Here is a 21857-nt window from a genome sequence, read left to right on the forward strand (position 1 = left end):
TTGTGTCGATCGTCGCAGACTCTGCAGCTGAAGTTGCTGAGGCAATTCCAGACGGGATGGCGCCCTCTGAGACAATTCTCGCACAGTCGGTTCTCCTTCGTCATCTGCCAGCGAGTGTCCACGGTGCTGTCCCGGAAAACGTCACATTTCACCATGCGATGGTCCATCTTGCAAACGTAGCACTCGGACCTGCGCTCGCCCTTGTGTAGGTATTTGTGATTGTCCGCGATTTGACAACGCCAGAAGAGGAACTTGATGACATCATTAATGTCCAAATTCTCGTTGTTACACAACTCCCTATGCCACAATGTCCTCGTGTTGTCATCCAGGAGTGGCATGAGCCACTCGATAACTTCAGAACTGTGCTTTTCATCGCTCAGAGTCTTGATATAGATAGCCACGGAGAAGGCTCGATAGATCCTCTTCTTAACTTCACTGAGAGGTTTCTTGTACACGACTTTAGTTCCCATCATATTGTTTATCATATCAATGACGTCGCTGCCCTGCAGATTTCCCATGTGCTTGTATTCTTCATCAGGATCCAAAGACGGCGAATAAGACGCTTCGCTGTTGGAGACACAAGCTTCCTCATTGTCTGGAAAAACATACTGTTTCTTCAAGTTGCTCAGGAGCTTCTTGAGCGTCAACATCGCTTCCTGTTGAGCCAACAGCGATGTCTTAGTAGGCTTGCTCTCCACCTGCAATTGTTCTACGATTCTCGATGGGCCCGCCTTAGGCTCAGGCTCCTTAGAACAAGTGGACTCTTGCAACTCGTCCGCTTCGCACTTCTGCCACGATTGAGAGGACTTCTCACTTTCGTCCTGAGATGAAAGCTGCAACACTTCAAAGTCCTTCGTCAGCTTGTCAGTGTCGTCAGAACTGGTGGAGTCGGATAAAGATTTTATGCACTCCACGGCATCTTCAAATGTCTCCTGAGGATCACTGTCATCCTTCTGCTTTGACGGTCCCGGATTCTGCAGCAATCCCGAGCTCGTCGATGGTGAACTCTTACTCTCGGGACTTTGGCGCTGAACCTCATCACTTGGGTGGCTTAAACCCAATCTGAAAATACAGTAAAGCAACAAAGATTATTCATAAGGCCATGAAAACAAAGGCTGCAGTATTTATTGTCGTCAAATTTCTCACCTTGTAGGCAATTTCTTGTCTGGTCCCATACATAATATCTGCTCCTTGAGCTTTTCTCGCTTTTCCACATTTTTCACCTTCTGCAACACTCGTTTCATAATTTTGTACTACTCAGGCAGTAGACGGGAAGTTTGTACACAAATTGCAGCTGCAGTGCTCTCCGAGGTACGCTTTTTCTTTGTGCAGTTTCTCACACAATGAACAGGGGATGAGAATGTGTGCTTTCCTTTGGTGCTTTTTGCAAAAATGGCTTCTCTTCGAGAGGGTGGCGCCCTCCGGAGAATTCTCCATCCCCTTTGGAACTTCTTCGAAGGCCTTTCAAATACTGTGGAATGCAACGGCCGAAGGCACGTGATTATTTTTTTTGCAAAATATTATTGTTCGCTTTAATAATTTATTTCACTGTTCAATTTATTACAAACATTATTATTCATGTAAAGTTTAACACTCTTTAATCTCTCATTTCCGTGCATTTTCACATGATCAATTATCATGAAAATGCCTATTGGCTCCTCTCGTTCGGAAGCTTCCATTATTACTTACTGCACTGGAATTAATTCCTCGAGACCTGTTCCATCGGTTCGTTCCATTCGGCACATTGGGAATCTCCTCACCCTCTGAGTCATCTTCGCTGATCTCATTGTTATCATTATCAGAATTCTCGTCCTCTGAAATGTCTGCCTGAGTTGTGTCGTATTCGAGTGTTTCACTGTCCAGGATATGCGAGGAGCCCTCCATGAAGGACGCGAAACGCGATGGATCCCTCAGGCGTAGCATCGTGTTCCACTGCTTGCACTCGGGACTGCTGCAGTATCGACGAAGCTCCTCAAGGGCCCGCGTGGTCTCACGGACGCCCTCCTCATTGTACTCCTCAGTCGTGAGCAGACGGCGCTTCTTCGGGAACTTGCGCTGGTAGTATGAGCGACTCCGATCCATCCAACTCTTGGGGAAATAGTAGATGAGAACAAGGAGCATGTTGATGGCCAGCACCAGCTCCGTGTAGTGACTGCATTGGTACACGATGCATATGGCGAGCATCTGGAGGCCCCACTTGATGAGGTCCTTGCTCCTCTGATCCTTCGGCGGACCGTAGCGATAGCAGATGACGAAGCTCAGGAAGCCCATAATCATCACGTACCACAAGGCGTATGTTTGGTAAGAAACGAGTATCATCTGCAATAGTAACACAGTATTAACCATCAGTTATCCACCAGTTTCAGCCCAAGCTCTCTCACCTGAATGTTATCCCAGAGAAGTTGTCCGAAATAGAGGCCCAGACCCCATCCGCCGATCATCATTCCGTACATTAGCGGCTTCCTGGGCAGGAGTTTGCTGACAAAGTACACCAGAAGCAGAAAGGACGCGCAGATGCCCAGTGAGACGCCACAGAGGTAGTAAAATAGAGAATTCTCACTCAGTCGAGAGGCTGAGAACAGCAGGAACGCTCCCAAGCACAGCAAAGAGACTTTGTAGAGATCAAATCGAATGAGATGCAGATGGACTTTGTACGATTCCGACGACTCCACGCCCACACACGTTTGATTGAAGGGATGAAGCTCGAGATTGCGCTTCCTAGAGAAGCCAAAGTTGAAGGAGAAGATAGACTTTTGACTCTCTCGATGACTCTGAACTTCTTCCGGCGTCGATCCAACATACTGAACGAAATCCTCTGTCGTAATATCTAGAAGGAAATTCACTGTGTGGAAAAGATGAGGAGCATACTTGGGTCGTCCTCTGTAGCAGAATATATTCATCCGGGGAGACGTAAATCCCAGACTATTGGGTGCCGAAGAAACCTCAAGCGCGCTTCCGGGTTCCAGGTAGTTCACTAAGCAAACAAATCATACTGTAATATCTCCCGTAGATGCCTAAGCGAATAGTATTACCATTGTGCGCATTTTTTCCGTCACAAAGGAGAAAAAAGGCTAGTAATTTTATCACTAAAAGAGCCCACATTGTTTATTTCGGGGGTGAAAAACTCAGGTATTTTTCTGGAACCATCAAAATTGTTTGGGTCGCGCTGACACTTTTATTGCATATCTCCTCTGCGATAGTGGCGCCACGGAATATGCGATGATTTGTTCCACACTGAAATGCTTTTACTCTCCCTGATATCGCTCAAAAATTCACTAATATATTGCCCTATTTGCATGTTTTCTGTGTAAACAATGATAAGAAATTGTTGGGGATCACACAAGAGTCTTACGGATTTGGTAAAGTTCATAAATCTTCTTGTTTGCTTTTCTTGTTTACGCTACTGAATTCCAATCTTTATTTGATTGTCATTCTGCACACACACAGAAATCTCACTCTTTGCTGTCTCCTTTATGTGGTTAATGTGGATTATGTGTAATTTCGTAATAAATAACAATAAATGATAAGAGAACATACCGATCGTTACTATTCAAATGACTCATAGAAAATCCCATAGTCATGATCTCTGCCACGCGAGGAATTCCTGGCGCTGCTGTCACAATGTCAGTGCGAGGAAAAACTTTCAGCAGTGCAGCTGAGTAATTCGAGAAATTTGCACAAACCCGAGAATATCCTCGGAAAATTGTTCAAAATTAGTGCACAAAGTGTAGTTTAGGGAAAATGCAAACGTAATTTGATTGTGTTCATTGGACTATGCGCGGGATATTAGTCTTTTGATGCGTGCATAAAAGTGGTTGTTTTATATTTGTGTTCTCTGTCAGAGGAATTTCTTTGACGCGGAAAAAAGTGCCCACTCGAGTGATAAAATTCACTCTCTCTAATCATAAGGAAAAACCTGAGCGGTATACAGTGTGCGAGAAAGTGCGTGGAGGCCCAAAGATGCCATTCAAGCTGAAGCTGAAGAAGCGCTCTCGCCAGTACAACGTCACATCAAAGAATCTATTTGTTATTTCTGTGGAACACTTGTTAGGTGAGTTGCGGAGTGTTTGGATGGGGCATATCGCCACTTCCGGACACACAGTTCGGCGTCTGGGAAGTGGAGTGGGGACTGTGAGGTGCTTCCAATCAAAATTGGGGCCCGCGAACAGAAAAAACAAACTCCACAATGAATTTGTTGAGTGAGATAAAAAGCGAAGGCGACTTTGTATTCACGTCATAGCCAACTGAGAGAAAAAGTCCACTGTAAACGCCGATCGTCGCTAAGTTTCTGTGATTCTTCACGAAACCACTGTAAAATCTGTGGCTCGTGGATGCCCTCTGAGAGCTGAGACAGCTAAAATCTTCGTGGAAAGGTGTTTTGAATTGATGCTCAATTTATATGGAAATCCGAAGAGCTTATGTCCATCAAGAACTTGATCTATGGGAAATACTCGTCGCAGAGACAATAGCTGTGATCACGGCGCAGAGGATCAGAGCCAGAAGAGCAATAAAGCGGCGGCCTGCACATTTTTCGTTCTGCGTGCTTGACTCTGTGTCTCAATGAATGATTTCATGCTGCAAATATTTTTTCACTTTTTAATAATATCGCTTATTTATTGAGGTATTGAAGCAATAGCGTAGTGAAAAATTCTTTCCGCCGCTGCGTCATCAACTATAGTGGCTTTAGTTTGGTGCACACATGGGAATTCGAGACATTCCGGCCGATTCATAATTCCCCCATTTACACAACTCACCTCAATCGCATCAGCGATTATTATTTCTACACACTGTTGTTGATTCGCAATGCGACAGATCTGAATAGTCACAATACATTTCCTACTATTCCTGCCGTATTTGCCAATGGGCGGGACATTCAACTGGGCGGAGTTTTAATTGGATATTTGTACCTCATGCACTTTTAGAATCCACAAAAAATTTTAACTCATAATTTCACATTATTTCCATAAAGACCTCGTTTCAAAGCACAGCCGAAAAAATTCATGTTTTGGGCAACAATACGAGAGTGAGAAGGTGAATTTCTGCAAGCAAGAAAATATCCAAAAGTATACAGTGCAATAATACAAGTTGACTTTCGCAAAGAGATAAATATTTTTGCTCAACATTCTTCCACGTACGAAACCTTTTCCATCTAATCTTACATCAAATCTCCATAATCACTTTCAACTCTATCAACAGCGCTATGTGAAACGGTGGAAATGTGATTTGGGTCTCGGAACAATTTGAGCAGGAGAGTTTATCAGTGGGTGAAGATAAATAGCACGAAGTGTGTGCAATAGCTCAAGAATTCCAGATATTTTGCCTCTCGTCTTATCATCTTATCAATGCTATCACACATTGAGAATTGTGTGATTCGTAGGAACGGCGCTGGAGGTGGGAAAAGTGTACTTCTTTTTGCCTTTTGGCAAATTAGGGTGAATGTGTGAGTGTTTTCTTGCTGTTCAATACGAAATTTGAGATCCAGAGCAAATTCTTAGTTCGAACAATAAACAGAGGAGAGAATAGAGGCACTCGATAAGACATTAAATCCATATCATTTGTCATAAAGTGCAAATTATTCTCTGTAAACAATATTAAATTGATGACACACATCACACGCTCTTTTTTTCATCACTTTTATTTCTTTTCTCTGTCCCCCAAACTTAAAAATTGCTATACAATTGTTTCACTGTTTTTCTAAATGGTTGAAAATGGAATTTGAGTTCACGATTGAAAGACTTGTAATAAGTTGCGGAGGGAATTGTCTCAGAAAACTTCCCATCAATATTCCCTGGTCGTGCGACAAGAGAGCGTTTGGCTTTTCATGTGCCCTCATGCCATGCCCGAAGCGTTGAATCAGAGAAATTTATATGCGGTGGAATTGAATTTCGAGTGTGAATGACCGGCTGACGCTGCTTGTCCTTTACAGACTCCTCGAGCTTGGTGGACTGCACGTTGGACTCGGAGAGCACGGGAAAGGAGTGCTTGGCGAATGTGTGCCAACGATTATCGATAAATCAGCCCGAATTCTTCGGGCTGAGGTACATCATGAAGGAAAATACAACGGAATCGCGGTGGATAGACATGGAGCGACCGCTGAATCGTCAACTGGAGAAGTATGCGGCGTCACAGAGACTTTCTCTGCGAGTCATGTACTACGTGGAGTGCGGAGTGTCGATGATCCGGGACGAGGTGACGCGATACTACTACTTTCTGCAAGTGAAGAGTGACGTGGTGGAGGGACGGATCCTGTGTGATCCTCAACAAGCGGTTATTCTGGCCATCTACGCGCGTCAGGCTGAATCGGACATCCACCAGAAGGATAAGCACACCATTGACTATCTGAAGACCATGTTGCCATTCCCGAAGCGCCTGATTGAGGAGGGATTATCTGAGAAGCTCACCGAAGAGGTGCTGCAGCAGAACTCAGAACTCAACAATCTCACACAGTCGGGCGCTGAGGAGCTCTACATCCTCACGTGCCAGCAGCTGGAGGGATATGGACAGGAGAGGTTTCCCGCCAAGGACGATGCCGGGAGTGAGGTGTTCCTCGTGTTATCTGTCTGGGGAATAACGGTGTGTGCTGCCAATCAAACAAAGGTTTATCGGTGGCGAGACATCACGAATGTGGTGAATCTCAAGAGAAATTTCAACATTGAGTGCACAGTGCCGGAGAACAGTGTAGGCTTCACGATGCCAGACGGTGAAATGGGACGATATTTTTGGCGCCTTTGCGTCCTTCAGCATCTCTTCTATGCGTCTAATGAGAAGAATATGGTGTCGAGTGGGCAAAGTGTCCCAACCGCGAGCAGTGTGAGTCTCTTTCAGTCGTCCAGGGCGGAGAGTGTGATGGACAGTAGGGAGAATTTGCTAATTGAGCAGGCGACCAATAACTGGCGTGCCTCGGATCAGCAACTGAGTGGCGGCAGCAAGTGGCAGTCGTCGGATTTTGTTGTGAACAATGTGCCACTGACAACGTCTCAGCAGACAATTGACTCCAGCTGGGCCACATCCACGCAGATGCCATCGACACAGAACAGCAACTGGGGCTTGGCACCATTCGCCGGCTCTAATGCCTCACTCAGCAATCGCGCGCACAGCTCATCGTGCCTCGATCTCACTAACAACAACACCAACGGACTCAGCGGGGCTCCGCCGGAGCGGCAGGATGACAAACTGGCGGCCTATAGGCAACTCCTGCCCACATATCGCCAAGCGCCGGACTACGAGACAGCTATTCAACAGAAGTATCGTCCCAGTTCCAGTGAGGTAAGATGTCAGCCTGATAAATTCACAAGAACTTGTAAAGCAGTGCTCATTTCCCTTCCAGGTGCGTCTCAACAGCAGTGTTATTCAAGTGCCTTCGGGACTTCTAGCTGACGGGCATGTGAGTGGTGCTGGACCACTGTACAGTGGCAGTCAGCCTGATGTTCATCGAGCCGCCCTTACAGCGGACATGATCTTTGGTGCTCAACTGCAGCAACACTATCCTGATGTAACACAAACCACAAATCCGATGTATGGCGGAGGAGCACACATGGTGGACTCGAGTGGCGTCTATGGGATGGACAGCATGACTCAGCGATTCCGCATGATGAAGTTGAACAAGCCACCACCGCCATATCCGGCCAATAGACTGAGCTCCACCTCCACACCCGATCTCGCTGTGGCATCGCATCGCGCCCTAATGGGCTATCGAGGGGCTTATGTATCAGGATCAAGTCCTGATCTTGTGTCATCGAGGACATTCCTAAGCAATCCTTATAACCAGGCCACGTACCTAAAGTCCAATGCGGCTGTAATCAATCCTGGATACTATCACATGACTGGTGGGGGAACAGTTCGATTGAGACACTCACAAAGTTACTTACCACACGGCACTTATGAGAATCTGAATTATCTGGAGGCCAATGGGGCGGCCAAACCTCCGCCTCCGCCTACAATTCAGTCCAACAATATCTTCTACTGTCTGCAGCAACACGAAATGGAGCAGTTGCTGAAGCAGCAGAACGGCACGAAGCAGATCCTGCACAATCCACCGACACTGGCGCATCAGATGAACGGCGGTGGATCCGTGGAGCCAATCTATGAGAATGTGCCGCTGCCGTGGCACAAAGAAGTGACTCCACAGCGCGAGAGAGCGTCCAGTGTGACATCTGGTGTGAAGCCAGTGGACAATCCGCCCCCAATTGACGCAATACTCAATAATGTGGTTGAATCTCACAAGATGCTCAGCAAAACAACGTCAAACCCCATCTCGAGTGCCTCGGTTTACACCAGCAATCCTCATCAGGATCACGTGCAGGAGAGCAACAAGAGGGAGAGTGTTGAATCATCTCCCAAGGCGTCACTCAATCGATCACACTCTACAAATCTTCTGGATTCGTCACAAAGTTCAAACTACACGGTGGCCACGACGGATTCGGGCATCAGTGCTGGGAGTAAGGAGAAGCGCAAGAAGCGATGGGGCATTCTCAGTCGCAGCAAGAACTCCCTGGACAAACAGAAGAGCGCCACACTGGGCAGAGAGAAGAGCAAGAGCAAGAACACTCTGTCGAAAGATGAGGAGGACAACATAAAGCATCGTTGGTCTACGGGATTGCCACGTCTTCAGCCGCTGTCGGCGAACATCAGCAAAGAGAAGTTGGTGAGTGGGAAGACGGGATTGGCTCGATCTTCATTTTCTCATCATTGTTTAACGTCTTTTTGCTGTTATAGTGCCAAATTCTTGAGGATAAACTGAATGACGAGGAGTTGTTCATTGAGTTTGAGCGTATCCCAAAGCGGAAGGACAATGCCAAGTATGATTGTGCGCTGCATGATGAGAACAAGATGAAGAATTTGGATCCCAATTTTTTGCCTCATGACGACAATAGGGTTCGTCTGGTGCCATCAATGAACAATCGAATGGGTTACGTGAACGCGTCTCACGTTACGGTGAGTTGGAAAGGGAGATTGAAGCATCCGAAGCGTGTGAATTTCACAAATATAATAATTGTATGACGATCTCTTTCAAGGCCACCGTGGGCTCGAAACAGCGCTTCTACATTGTGGCGCAGAGCCCCTTCGACAACACCACGGCGAACATCTTTTGGAAGTGCGTGTGGGAGGCCGATGTCTATCTGCTGGTTCAGCTTTCAGCAGAAATTCAATACGTGCCGTCGTGTTCGGAAAAATGCCTCGAATATGGACAGGTGAGAGTCGCGTTATTGCCATTTGTGGGTGATCAGAGTTGATGAGAGAGAGAGTCTTGTTGTTTTGCAGTACCAAGTGTGGCGAGAATTCTCACAAGAGACTGATCGGTGTATCACCAGCAAATTGAGAATATATCACACGCAGAACAAGAGATATCGCTCCGTGTGGCACATTTACTACTCAGATTGGAATGAACTCAATACGCCCAAGTCGGTGGGACACTTTTTAGGTAAGACCGGAGTTATTTACATTGCAAATTTGTTGGCCATTGAGTCAATAACAGGCCAATTATTGTTATTTCAAGAGATATTGGAGTTCATAAACCGTCTCGCTTATCTTTATGATCGTCTGTCTGGCATTTTTCTTGACAATAAACTAACAAATTAAGTGAGAGGTCAAGAAAACTCTTACTTACAAATTTTTGGGATGTTTTACAGATTTCCTGGAAGAACTGAACTCAGTTCGGATGGCATCCGTAAATGAGATTCCTCCTGGTCACAATACAAATCCACCAGTGCTGATTCACTGTTCAGAAGGCGGAGGACGTTCAGGTGTGACTTTAGCCGCAGATTTGCTCCTCTTCACTCTTGATCACAATCAAGTAAGCGTTTAAGCTTCCTCGAGAGATGCAATATCATTAACTGTTTGCCTCTGCAGGACCTCGATATTCCTCGCGTTGTTGGACAGATGCGACATCAGAGGGACAACATTGTGCCTTCACTCACACAATATAAATTCATCTACGCCGTCCTCATTCACTACCTGAAGCGGACACGACTCATATGATCTTCCAAAGGAGCCTCCGTGGCATCTACCGAATTTAGCACGTGGCTTGGAGATTTATTGGTATTTGTGATATCCGTGGATAGACTCCGGGCAGCTGTTTTCCGTGTGCCTTAAAAATATACAGAGCGAGCGATAAAATGAAATAAGCGAAAGTGCTTTTCCAGAAGGCCCTTTATTGATGTGCTACGTGGGTGGCGGGTAGTAGGACTGCCGGCCGTGCGCTCCCTGGTAGTAATTGGAGGCGTGCGCCGAGGGATGCACCAGTGGCGGGATTGAGGAGTAGTGCTGAGGCGCCGTTGACGACTGCGGATACAGCGAAGGCGGGTAAGTGGACGCGGCCGGGGGCAGAGCCCCGGGCAGCGCGGGTGCTGCTGTGCCGTAGGGCGGCGGATGGGAGTACATGGAGGAGTAACCGGTCGGGTAGTTGTAGTGCACATTGTCCGTAGAGATTATCTTGGGAATCGGTGCCCCGGCGTCCAGTTTGTCATCACCAGTCTTTCCCAGGCTGGAGTCTGCCTTAGTGGCCGGCGATGCGATGTGAGCTCGCTTCATAGGTGGACTGGCTTTGCTGGGTGGCAATTGGGGTGGACTGTCAGGTGTGGAGGCGCTGTTGGCCTGCTGATAGAGATCCAACACTTGATGGCATATATCCTCTAGGATCTCCATTGTGACGTCCGCCACGAACATGTCCCACCATCGCAGATGATTGGGTTGCTTTCCCGTCCAGTCGGTTACGGTGAACTTGCTAAGTTTGCTGGCCAGGTGAATCAGAGCCACGGCAATGATTTCGGGCTCCCACTGGAGGCACACAGTTGTACTGAGGGAGTCATTGACAAAGTTCCACGCCATCTGCACCATCTTCTGCAGCTTCGTACTGTCTCCCTTGAAGCACTTGGCGTACTTCACCAGAAACCCGTACGGATGGTCCACTTGCAGGTCGAACTTGATGGTCTGCAGCAGAATTCTCTCGAGTGTCATAACCTCCTCCTTGGGATCGTCACCGAAGGAGAGGAACTTCTGGTCCGACAGCAGCGTCTTGGCTGTCTTAATGATGTCCTTACACTTCTTGGGCGTCTCCTCCACCTTCCCGGCAAGCAGCAAGCAGCAACTCGCGGTGACGTAGCGCGGAAATGTCCGGAAGGAGTGAAACATGTAGAACCGGTGGAAATATACAATCCCTGTGGCCATGGTGTTGTGCCCCAGTCCCATAGCTGTGCCACACTCCATGATAAAACGCGCCCCCTCCTTCCGGTACCGTCGCTCCGTTTCGAAGTCGATCCCATCCTTCACTGAAGGCGTGCTCTTCAAGTCCTTCTTCTCGTAGTACCAGCACGGCATTTTCATGGCTTTCGCGCAACTGTGCCCACTTTATCACTACAAAACACTGTCTCTCAACACAATATATCTACAATTTTGAATGTTTTTCACGCATTGCTCACAATGTTTTCCTTTTCCAGAGCAGTCAAAAAACATGCATCATTTCCATTGTCATTCACAGTGTTTTCTGTGGCGCTGCAATCGCTAAGCTGTGTTTCAGGAGTTCAATGTGCTTGTGGCCAAAGCATTTTTATGAAATTCAAGATTATGAGATTTATTGAAGGAAACATTAAATAATTGAAATTGTAATTTATCTCAATAATTCTGAGAATCAGTACAATAAGTAAGATTAATTCTCCGTAATTTCCTAGCAATATATTTCAACTAAACATCAATGAAACATGAAACATGAAACATGAAACAAATCTCAGAGAGGGGAAATCATTATCCTCATCAAGATAATTCCCCCTCTCTGTCAGGATACATGTCAGGATAAGATTGTTGTGTGGTAGTTTGCCTAAAATCAGGGGATTTTTTCTAAGGTTTTTTTTCCTACGAAGCTCAGCTTTTTGTACCGGAAGTTTGAATATAAGATTTAGGGGGCATCAAGACAACACATTGAGCCCTCGAAAAACCAAGAACAAAATCGTCATTTATGGTGAATGAATGTGGACCAAATCGTTTAATTTCGAGGTAAGGTGCAAGAATTGCGCACAAAAATCAATAAATGGGGGAACAAAAATGGGTGAAGCGGCCTCACAGGGATTATTTATGGATGAGGCCAAATCACTCGGCTGGTGTGAGAAAATTTTCCGCTCTCCGCAGGTGATAGTGATATGCTTCCTGTCGCTCATCCCCTGGCCAGGGCCCAGTGTCTTCAAGATTCAATGTTCCCGCGAGAGCGCCCGTGTCGTCCGGAAGATCGTGCAGTCCAAGTGGCTGCCGATCCTGGACAAGTACCAGGTGAAGATGCCTCTGGAGTGTCCATTTCATCCACTACGAGACATCTTCGGGCCCCAGAATGCCGTCAAGAAGCAGAACCGACCGAGCCAGTGGACTTGCGGCTTCTGCGGTAAGAGCTTTTACGAGGAGAAATTCTTGGATCTGCACTTCGACAATCGCCACAAGAGCAACATAAATATGGTGAGCAGTTATTGCATTACGCATTGTATAGTGGGGGAGGGGAGTGGCGAGCTGATTCCCGGGACGTGACTACTCATCCCTCAGGCCCTTTGTCCCGGGTGATTTCCTTGACGACGCAAGTGATGTGAACCAATTCAATTTACAGCACCGGAAATTTGTGCAGTAAGAGTTAGAGGATGCCAGGGATGCGTTGATATTAAATTACACGGCACAATGATTGGCGGCTGGGAAGTAGAAATATATATGCAGTGTTTGAGGATATATGTGTTCAATCAGTACACTTTGGTATTTGTTTCATTGAACTCGTGAACTGTGAAATTTCGGGTGCTAATTTTAACTTGAGCCTTTACAACGGCAATCTACATATTGATTCAGGACTTCAAGACTCAATCATGTTCAATCAGTGACGACACGAGATCGATAGCACTCAATAGTTTTGTTTGGACATTCCTTCACAGCTTCGCCATAGATACATCGTTAGATGTTAATTGCTGTCCTATGTAAATAGTTACAAAACTCTCATCGATCTTATCAATGTTTTAGCTTGTACGGCTTGAACACATCACAAAATTCAACCATATGGCCATGAGTACATGTGAGACAATTTGTGATGATTGAGAGCACAAAGTTAAATACTTGAATATATTATTTTGACGAACACCATTAGCGCCGAGAAATCACGTAACTTTGGAAGAGTTGTAGTATTTTATTGCAATTTCCAAGAACCCGATATTATTGAAACCTTATTATTGAACAATCTGAAGATCAATATAATTAGGCCCTCAGCAAAAACATTCCTACGAGAAAATCCTCGGGGAAATCTCTTACAATCCTCTTGTTATTAACCAATGCAGCCATGCTCAACCAAAAAAGCGCAAACTCATATTCCATAACCAATTGTTCCTGAAATCCCTTGTGTAATAAATACCGGTGTAATTATTCATTCATGCAGGAATTCTATTTTTAATTTAAAGTTGATAGAGTCCTTGTGATCCTACGCAACAAATTTCACAACTTACCTGGGAATTCCGGGAAAGCCAGGAGCTCGAAGCATTGGTGCGCAATTTATGACTTGCATTTCGTCATTCGCAGTCCTTTCGTTGCAAGGAGTGGACGTGATATTCTGAAGCTTCTACTGTATCATAATTTTTTCATCATTGCCATTGCACATTAGCAGGATAATTGGCAGAGTTTTCAAGCTATTGTGCAAAATTTCCCTAATAATTTTAAAACTGCGAATCTTTATTTACTGTAATTTCTTAGCTTCCAGTATATTCTTTATTATCAATTAAAAAACCATCAGTGCTGTGATAGAGTTGCCCAGATTTTCTACCTCAATTTTTACACGAAGTGATAAGTTGTTTCTAAGGTCTCTTGGTGTGGGACAAAGGTGAAGTTCAAGATTAATCCCCTTAGCTGTCTACATAGCATATGAAAATTTAATTTGAACATTAATCTTGAACCTCCAGGCGGAAGACGCTGTCTGCTTGGCGGACTATTGCGACATTATGCGTTGTGAGGTGCTCCTCAGTCACGATTCAACGCTGTCGTTCGGGGACGCCGGCACCGTATCCACGGACATTGAAGTGTGGAACGAAGCGACAGCCTACAGGACTGCCATCACACCGTCCGGACCGAGAGATCTGGCCAGGGTGCCTCAGAGATCCAAATTTTTCCCACCCCTGTCAGTGTTCATCCCGGGAGTGAAGGAGTCCAGCGGCAGTGGAGCAGGAAGGGTGGTTAGACGGAAGAGAACTTGCAGAGAGCCGCAGGACAGGAGCGAAGACGATGGTGAATCCAGCGAGACTCTCGGTGCAGCTGATGAGGATGATGAGTCGGACGATGGGAACAACACTTCAGCTTGTGATAAGAATCTCGTGGATTCTGCTCTCCCGGCGATAGATAAGAAGCAGCAAAAGTTGTCCGAGTTGCAACGGCTGAAAGCCAATTGCAAGTCTGAGGATCTGGATCTGCTGAAGAAAAAGTGCGAGGTGCTGATTCGCGATTGTATCGCTGGTCTCCTGGTGAACTTGTCGCAGCAGGACTTTAAGGAGATGGAAGGTGAGTTGATTAAAGGAAAATCCAATGTATGCGAATTTAAGGATGTCTTTTCATTGCAGAGGAACTCAACCGCGCAGTTTGCTGGTACCTAACGTGTGAGAGATACTGGGAGGACAGTCCGACAGAACCTAAGCCCTTCCCTTGGGGTTTGGTGTTTGTCCTCGTGATGGTGCTCTCGTTGGGAGTGTGCTTCTGCTACTACATCATTTGGGTTCTTTTTGAGTTAGTCTAGCTGGACGCCTAGCACAGTGTTTCCATATTCATATGTTTATTCATTAATTTTTTTGACCTTAACAGCTCCGATGACCTGACCATGGCAAGTGCCCAGGCGACAGCGCGATCCAGTCCCCTGCATGCGCGACACCATCTGGCGTCTCAGCCTTCACAGCAAATCCTGTATTCTCATGCGGGCGGGCTTGTTGGCAACATGGCAGATGCGAGCTTGGCGGTTGGCACAAACAGTGGTGGCTTCTCAGAAGAGATCTATTCCGCTGCAACGGAGATAGGCGATCTGGGACAGAATGAGCACTACATCTACGTGACGTATCCGCCAGAGTTGAAGCGTCGACTGCTCGAAAGGTACAACTGATGTGTAGCTCTCTGCATGATCTCTCATATAGCTAATAGACTTGAACCATTCTAGCTGCTACAATCGAACAACACGCTTGTGAGAGTCGATAAGTGGTGGGAGTAGGTTTGTTTGTAGGGCGCCTAGGATAACAGTCAACACTTTCTTATTAACTTTGATAACAACAAATTATGTAGTCAATGATATAGCCAAAGTATTCATAACCATTTTACCTAAAACGTTTCTTACAAACAGTTAGTATATTCCAAAATTGTAGTTGGCATTAGTTTTGAAATCCTGATATAGTTATTAAAAAAAAATCTCTTTTATAGGAAACCAACAAAAATTTAAGCAATTAGACAAAAAGTGCAATTTTAGTAAATTGTAAATTTTGATTTCTTGCATTTTTTTAAACTCATACTTTTCATTATGGGCAAAAACTCAAATCTTTTTTTTTTATCTATGGCTCGAACTTAAGACCTTGGTTCTGACCTAGAAATACCATCAGACTTACCCAGTTATTTTACATGAAGTATTTCGACTTTAACTATGCTCTGAAAAGGTAATTTTGAAACATTTTATATGAGATACTTGGGTTACAGAGTGCAGACATGGCCTAGAATTCTGGTGATTTTTGCCAAACATATTTTTTGTTTTTGGTAAAAATCATCTGAGGTCAAGTTGCCACTCACCTCGTGAAAGAACCAATGTAACTGAATTCCAGTTTATAAATTGAATTCTTTTTTTTTTTGCTAAGAGGGCTCCTTGGGAGGATCTGGGAATTTCGATATGTACTTATGGCAAGCGGTACATCTTGAAGTCCTCAGATTCTTCTAGTGTAATTATCTGTATATAATTAACATGAGTAAGGACTATTAAATAATACAAAAGGTACAGCTGTTGTTCGTCTCGTTCGTCTCGTGCGTCTCGTTCGTCTCGTTCGTATCAGTGTTGTGAAATTTAGAGAATTACAGGCGTTGATTAATACCATCTGATAATGAGATCAACGTGTATTTTTGTATCAAAAGTACTTTCCGATACTTTATCAGAGAAATAATGTATACAAAGCGAGACTAGGAAAAAGAACTTGCGCTTTTTAATGTACATATTGTATATAAAAGGAACAGGCGCAAGTTCTCTATCAAATTTGCTCTGTGTACATTTCGTATTATTCAAAAATAATCAACAATTATGGTGTACTCCAAAAAACTTCTCAACCATTGATTTGTACATCAATAGACAGTTTCAGAAACTACAAAAGCACTTTCTTAAAATCTCAGTTTTGAAATGACATAAGAACCTTAAAATGGTTTTCAAAAAGATTTTAGAGTGCCTAAAGATCAAAACACTTGACCATGCGAAAATATTAAGAGTTAGTATTGGTTCTGAGTCACTGCGTTAATTAATCTTTGCGTTGTTGATGTATTACCTTTTCTAAACTATTTAAAGCAGTACAACAGCAAAACATTGTTTGATTAACACATTACCATACTAATCTCATGTAATCGGCAAAAGATTGACATTCACGGAGACACAAAAAACCTCCACAGCACTATTGTTGTGGCGGTTGAAATTATAGCCCGAATTGTGACAATTACATTCAAGATTACATTGGTTCATTACATTTTTTCGTCTATTTTCTTCATTAATTCTATTCTAAGTTTTTCGAATAGCCTGTGTATGCAAATTTTGCCTCTTTTTTATAATTTCTTATTAGTATTTTGCCGTTGAAAATATGTTATTTAGCGTTTATTTCTTAGGTGAATATTGTTGACAATTTTGCATTAGAATAATAAGATGATTTAGAAACTGTTTTCACGAACTATTTTAATATTAGAATATGTTCTTTTCTCCTGGACGTGACAATTGCAGGGAGTGAACACGTTTGGTTTTTTACAAAACCAAGAGATTGTCAAAGAATCAATTTTTAGGCCGGTTGATTAGTTGACACTTAAGGAATTGTGAAGAGACACACTTGTTCATACCTATGTAATAATGATAAAAACTACTATATTCTACTAAGAAATCAATTGAATCAAAGAGGCTTGGAATCCATAGGGAATACACATGAAAATAAAAACCCTAGAAGAAATCCACAAAAAATTGCGTTTCATTACATTTTGTCCTTATTAAAAAATATATTTACCCCTTGTGAGGAGCCAAGTCGTTAGCATTATGAAAATTCCGAAATCGTTTGCGAACTTTCACGACGCTACAATTCACGGCCCAATCACCAGAGGCGCTCTTGGCGGTTGCATGACATTTTTCAATATTTGGAAAGTGTACGGCAAATTTGTTTAGACTTACATTCTCTGTGAAATCCTACGATTGGACGTATTTTTACGTTCTGTTCTACTTTAGGTAAGCAGATGATGAAGTAATTCGTAGATTGGTGTTGTTGGGAGCGATGGCTTCTTCGAATTTATAGAGAAAATTTGGTTTCTCAAACACATGTCATGATTCAATCTTGGCTTCAAGAGTGTTTTGTTTTGATACAGAATTTATCAGATTTTTGTTGATTTCGGCTTTTCTGGGCTGGTGCAGGGTGTTACTAATATGGGAGAGATGTAGTGATGTATTTCCGGACAGGAGGTCATGTCCAGATAACTCATATTGAATAAATGTTTCCAGCTACATCTAATAGTAATGTCATCTAAGAGGAAGCAGATTCACGGCAGAAATCCCAGCCGAGGAGACAAGGATGGCAGCCAGCAGCCTGTACGCATTGGTGGAAGGATTAAGAAGGCCAAGACAATCTTTGACCCTTCAGACAGTCTATACCCGAGGAAGCGTCGCATGAATATTCTCCAGGCTGCCGGGCAGTCGAAAAAGCCTGGATTGACGCCGGGAAGGAAGAGGAAGGACTCACACAATAGCAGCAAGATGCTGATAAGTAATGGCGATGACTCTGGCACGCTGCCTGAACGAAAGCCGCTCTCCTTCTATCAAGGATGGTGTCTGATTTGCCTGAAGAATCACCCGAAGCTCATCACGTGCAAGACCTGTTCCTACAAAGCGCACTTTGAGTGCCTGGACAAGCGTCCGGGAATGACATTTGAGGACCTCGAGCACAATTGGCACTGTCCACAATGCAAGATGTGCGTTGTTTGCCAAAAGACCGCGGATTTCGGGGTGCTGACACAGTGCATGCTGTGCTTTGACTTCTACCACAATACATGCCATCGTCCCAGGATAATTACAAAGGGCAACCAGCGGAGGAAGTGGAACTGCCGCAATTGCGGTGGAGAAGCACTTTCTGAGTCTTCCGAGAGTGGTGTGGAGGAGTCCGTGTCATCTGGCGAGGCGTCTCCCGCCCAAAGTAACTCCCCGACGCAGGAAGAGGCAAAGTACACGCCAGAAGATGCGAAAACAGCCAATATATCGGATGGGCAAGAGAACACATCGAGCACATCGATTGACGAGGAGAAACCCGAAACGAAGGCTAAAAGTGAGAACCTGGAGAACGTTCCAAACATTGTCATACCATTTGCTGGCGAGCCTGTACCTGACGCGGCCACTTGGAGCGCCTCTGAGGTGTACGGCTACTTCTCGCACCACTTTCCCAACGAGGCTGAAGTGTTCCGTGAGCAGGAGATCGATGGCGCTTCCCTGGTGCTCATGAAGCGAGACGACGTGGTGTCTGGCCTAAAACTGAAGCTCGGCCCAGCCATCCGCATCTACCGGCACGTGCTGATGCTACAGAAGCGAAGCTCAGATCCGCGACTCTCCTGGTTTTAACTGATAGTGGTGTGTGAAGGAGGTCAGCTGCCTTGCAGAAACCACCGCTTTTCGTCGCTTTTATTTCAAAAATAATTGTATTTTTTCGTACTCTATTATTGTGTATGTTGGAAAATCAGACATGTTTTTTCTACAGAATTTCAAGTCTGCTGAATATAGACTTTATATTTCTCGGCAATTGATTTATTCTGAAATTATATGCAAAATAAAATATCTTTCTATTTTCATCTGTCCAATCTACCCTAAAAATTTAACACTCTCTTTTGATGCTCTTAGATTTAGGATTTAATAATTTCGCCCGCGTCATGAACGATCGGCCATGATGATCTTGGTGATACCTGCGCCCTCTACAAAATATCCCAGCTCCGTGTCGGAATCCGCAAGTCTATTCTTGATTTCTAGTCTTGTTACAAAATGTATTCGCGAAAGCGTCGTATGAGCTATTTTAGGACCTGCCAGCAGCTGAAGAAAATCATGCTTGAAGAGGAACTTTCAGAATCCTCCAACAGCAGTGCGGACGAAAGTTTGAACGAGTATTTCACGTGTGAGGAAACTAAGAATTCTTGTTCAGCGCAGGAAGAAGATAAGGAGGCGTCACCAGACGACGAGGAAGCAAGCAAGACCTTGGAAGCGCAGCAGAACGCAACGGACACGTCGATCGACGAGGATCATTCTGAGATGAATGAAGAAGACGAGAAACCGGATGTCTCGTGCATTGTTACGCCATTTGCCGATAAACCTGCTCCTGATGTGTCAACGTGGTCAATTTTTGAAGTGTACAACTACTTCTTGAATTACTTTCCCAACCAAGCAGCGGTGTTCTATGAGCAAGAGATCGATGGCGCTTCTCTGATGTTCTTGGAGCGCAGCGATGTGTTGACCAAAATGCAATTGAAGTTCGGTCCGGCCGTCAAGATCTGGGAACACGTGATAATACTACAGAAGACAAGTTCGAAGCCGTACAAGGATTCATACCTCTTCAAATCCTAGCCAACAATGGAGCCAGAGATTTGCAGAAACCATTTCTATACACATCATTGCTCCAAATCGCTTTTATTCTCACATTATTGTGTAATTCCGGAAATCACTTTTTCACAAAAATTTCAGCGCTACTTAGACGTTGAATGGAATTTTCATATATTTCCCATCATTTGGAATTTGGATTATTCTGAAATTAAACGTTGAAATAAATGGATATTCTAATAAGAAATCTGCCATTTTCAAGTACCTCCAATAAACTCTAGAGAAAAATAACAAAGGGAGAACTAAATCAATAATCTTCAACCTTATCATTATATCCTATACGACGTGTAGAGTATTTGTGAGGGGGAAATTATGAATAGCATTTGATTGGGACTTAACTAGATGACATGTCTTTGGTTGAAAAGCACAATTTCATCGCTTCTTGGGATCGAATTTTACATTTGAATTCACAAACTATTCACATCGACTATTAATTTTACCCAAATATATATCATATACCTATTTTATATGCTATTTAAGGATTAAAATGTGATTAAATACCTTTCAAGGGTTATTCTGATCCTTAAAAATCCTACGTCAATTCTCTTTGTGTTCTATCGCTAGCGTCTTTCGGTGTTTTATCAAATGATGTACACGCCAACGGAATATCTAACTTTCCTAATACTTGCAACAAATACATATAAATAATACTAGATGTAAGAGAGAAATCATAAAATTTCGCCGGTGGTTTTTGTACTGCAATTAGGAGAATGTTATGAAGTGTGTCCTTAACAACAAAAAAAAACGAAAGAAAATGCATTTTCTGATAAATTATCACAAACGAAATTCGTGGTGGAGATTTCCTATGCGTCATAGAAACTTAAGAGTAGCGCGTGGCAATGATATCGCATTCGAGATTAGGCTTTAGTGTTACTCTGTCGATTCGAGTTGTCTGCATTCTCGCGCAGGAGATTCTCCTCATCATCGCTGCTCATGAGGATGGACTCCTCCTTGGCCGAGTACTTTGGTGGCGGCGGGATGGCCGGACTGGGATAGAAGTAGGAGTCCAGCGCCACGATGAAGTCCTCCTCCAGCTTCTTCGTCACTCCCGGAGTGTCTTCCTCCGTGTCGTCGTCCTCCTCCTCGACATCCTCGTAGATGAATACGTTGCGGATGGTGTTGCCGTACTGGATCCACACAATGGCGAATACCAGCATGATAGGGATCATCCATAGCCACGTAGGGATGCAGAATTGTGTGGAGATGTGCTTCCGCACTGGGTAAATCGGCATTGTCTGGATGCGAGTCTCGGTAAGCTTGTACGGGTGGATGCCATCGTAGTCATGGGGACGGAGGGCGGAGTCGAACACCAGCCAGTCGTCGTCAGACGGAGGAATGTCGAGGTCTGGCTGCAGGAACATCAGGCCGCCGCTGTGATCCCGCTCCGACGGAGCGCCCATGTACACCAGCCATCCGTGGATGTACGGCGAGCGGGATTGCAGTTCGAACATTTTGGCGCAACCCATTTGGCACGCCTCCTTCTTCGTCTTCTCATAGTAGGCCTCCGTGCAAGCTGAAAGAGGCAAGTGATGTCGTCAGACCTCCAATCAGAATCCCTTCATTGATCACTCACATGACTTGCAGAGATCCTGCGTGGTGTTCAGATCAGTGACTTTATTGAGATTCCCGGCGCTGGATAGAAACTCAATGTTGAAGTAGCGACATCCCCGCTGGCAATCCAGCTTGAGATTCTGCAGGAAAACAGGTGAAATTGATAGAGTTGTTGCCGTGGAACCCAAAGTGTCCCTGAGATATCGATTTTTCCCCCAATTACCGTGGACAGTTTCAGTGTCGCCTCACCGCACAGTTCCTCACAGCGAATGTTTGTGTGCTGATTAGCATCACTTTTTGCCGAGAACACATGAGAAATTTGAAAGAAAAGCCAGAATTCCAGATAAAACAACAAGGACACCATTTTGCCACTGACAGATTCCACTTCTCACACTAGAGGCGCTGCCCACGCTATGATGATATTTCTGGACGCGCGGTGTTTAGAATTTTTATTCGTTATGCTTTTTCATCCTGAAGA

The 21857-nt window shown here is 44.6% G+C and overlaps 6 protein-coding genes across 6 annotated transcripts; 3 read left to right on the plus strand and 3 right to left on the minus strand.

Moving 5' to 3' along the window:
• Positions 1 to 1531: 1531 nt before the first annotated feature.
• LOC132259471 (nuclear envelope integral membrane protein-like) lies at positions 1532 to 3207 on the minus strand. Its single transcript, XM_059757115.1, has 3 exons — positions 3033 to 3207; positions 2382 to 2974; positions 1532 to 2319 (listed from the first exon to the last, which is right to left on the minus strand). Exons 1-3 carry the CDS (start codon positions 3100 to 3102, stop codon positions 1630 to 1632), a joined length of 1353 nt encoding a protein of 450 aa, XP_059613098.1. The 5' UTR covers positions 3103 to 3207; the 3' UTR covers positions 1532 to 1629.
• A 99-nt stretch (positions 3208 to 3306) lies between these two features.
• On the plus strand, positions 3307 to 10095 carry LOC132259470 (tyrosine-protein phosphatase non-receptor type 14). Its single transcript, XM_059757114.1, has 8 exons — positions 3307 to 4051; positions 5927 to 7266; positions 7328 to 8644; positions 8716 to 8934; positions 9015 to 9191; positions 9262 to 9421; positions 9630 to 9793; positions 9850 to 10095. The coding sequence occupies exons 1-8, from the start codon at positions 3961 to 3963 to the stop codon at positions 9976 to 9978; spliced, it is 3597 nt and encodes a 1198-aa protein (XP_059613097.1). The 5' UTR covers positions 3307 to 3960; the 3' UTR covers positions 9979 to 10095.
• A 36-nt stretch (positions 10096 to 10131) lies between these two features.
• Positions 10132 to 11513, minus strand: LOC132259472 (cyclin-K). Its single transcript, XM_059757116.1, has one exon. The coding sequence runs from the start codon at positions 11320 to 11322 to the stop codon at positions 10162 to 10164; it is 1161 nt and encodes a 386-aa protein (XP_059613099.1). The 5' UTR covers positions 11323 to 11513; the 3' UTR covers positions 10132 to 10161.
• Positions 11514 to 11785: 272 nt separating this feature from the next.
• On the plus strand, positions 11786 to 17148 carry LOC132260912 (uncharacterized). The gene is made up of 6 exons (XM_059759307.1): positions 11786 to 11988; positions 12121 to 12438; positions 13908 to 14499; positions 14559 to 14721; positions 14797 to 15078; positions 15143 to 17148. Exons 1-6 carry the CDS (start codon positions 11962 to 11964, stop codon positions 15168 to 15170), a joined length of 1410 nt encoding a protein of 469 aa, XP_059615290.1. The 5' UTR covers positions 11786 to 11961; the 3' UTR covers positions 15171 to 17148.
• Positions 17149 to 17313: 165 nt separating this feature from the next.
• LOC132259228 (uncharacterized) lies at positions 17314 to 19847 on the plus strand. Its single transcript, XM_059756784.1, has 3 exons — positions 17314 to 17428; positions 17699 to 18799; positions 19208 to 19847. Exons 2-3 carry the CDS (start codon positions 17714 to 17716, stop codon positions 19793 to 19795), a joined length of 1674 nt encoding a protein of 557 aa, XP_059612767.1. The 5' UTR covers positions 17314 to 17428; positions 17699 to 17713; the 3' UTR covers positions 19796 to 19847.
• On the minus strand, positions 19842 to 21845 carry LOC132260916 (uncharacterized). Its single transcript, XM_059759310.1, has 3 exons — positions 21603 to 21845; positions 21402 to 21519; positions 19842 to 21341 (listed from the first exon to the last, which is right to left on the minus strand). Exons 1-3 carry the CDS (start codon positions 21741 to 21743, stop codon positions 20686 to 20688), a joined length of 915 nt encoding a protein of 304 aa, XP_059615293.1. The 5' UTR covers positions 21744 to 21845; the 3' UTR covers positions 19842 to 20685.
• Between the last annotated feature and the right edge of the window lie 12 nt (positions 21846 to 21857).

The sequence above is a fragment of the Phlebotomus argentipes genome, unplaced genomic scaffold, assembly GCF_947086385.1.
Source record: "Phlebotomus argentipes unplaced genomic scaffold, Phlebotomus argentipes genome assembly scaffold_18, whole genome shotgun sequence".
NCBI classification, from domain to species: domain Eukaryota; kingdom Metazoa; phylum Arthropoda; class Insecta; order Diptera; family Psychodidae; genus Phlebotomus; species Phlebotomus argentipes.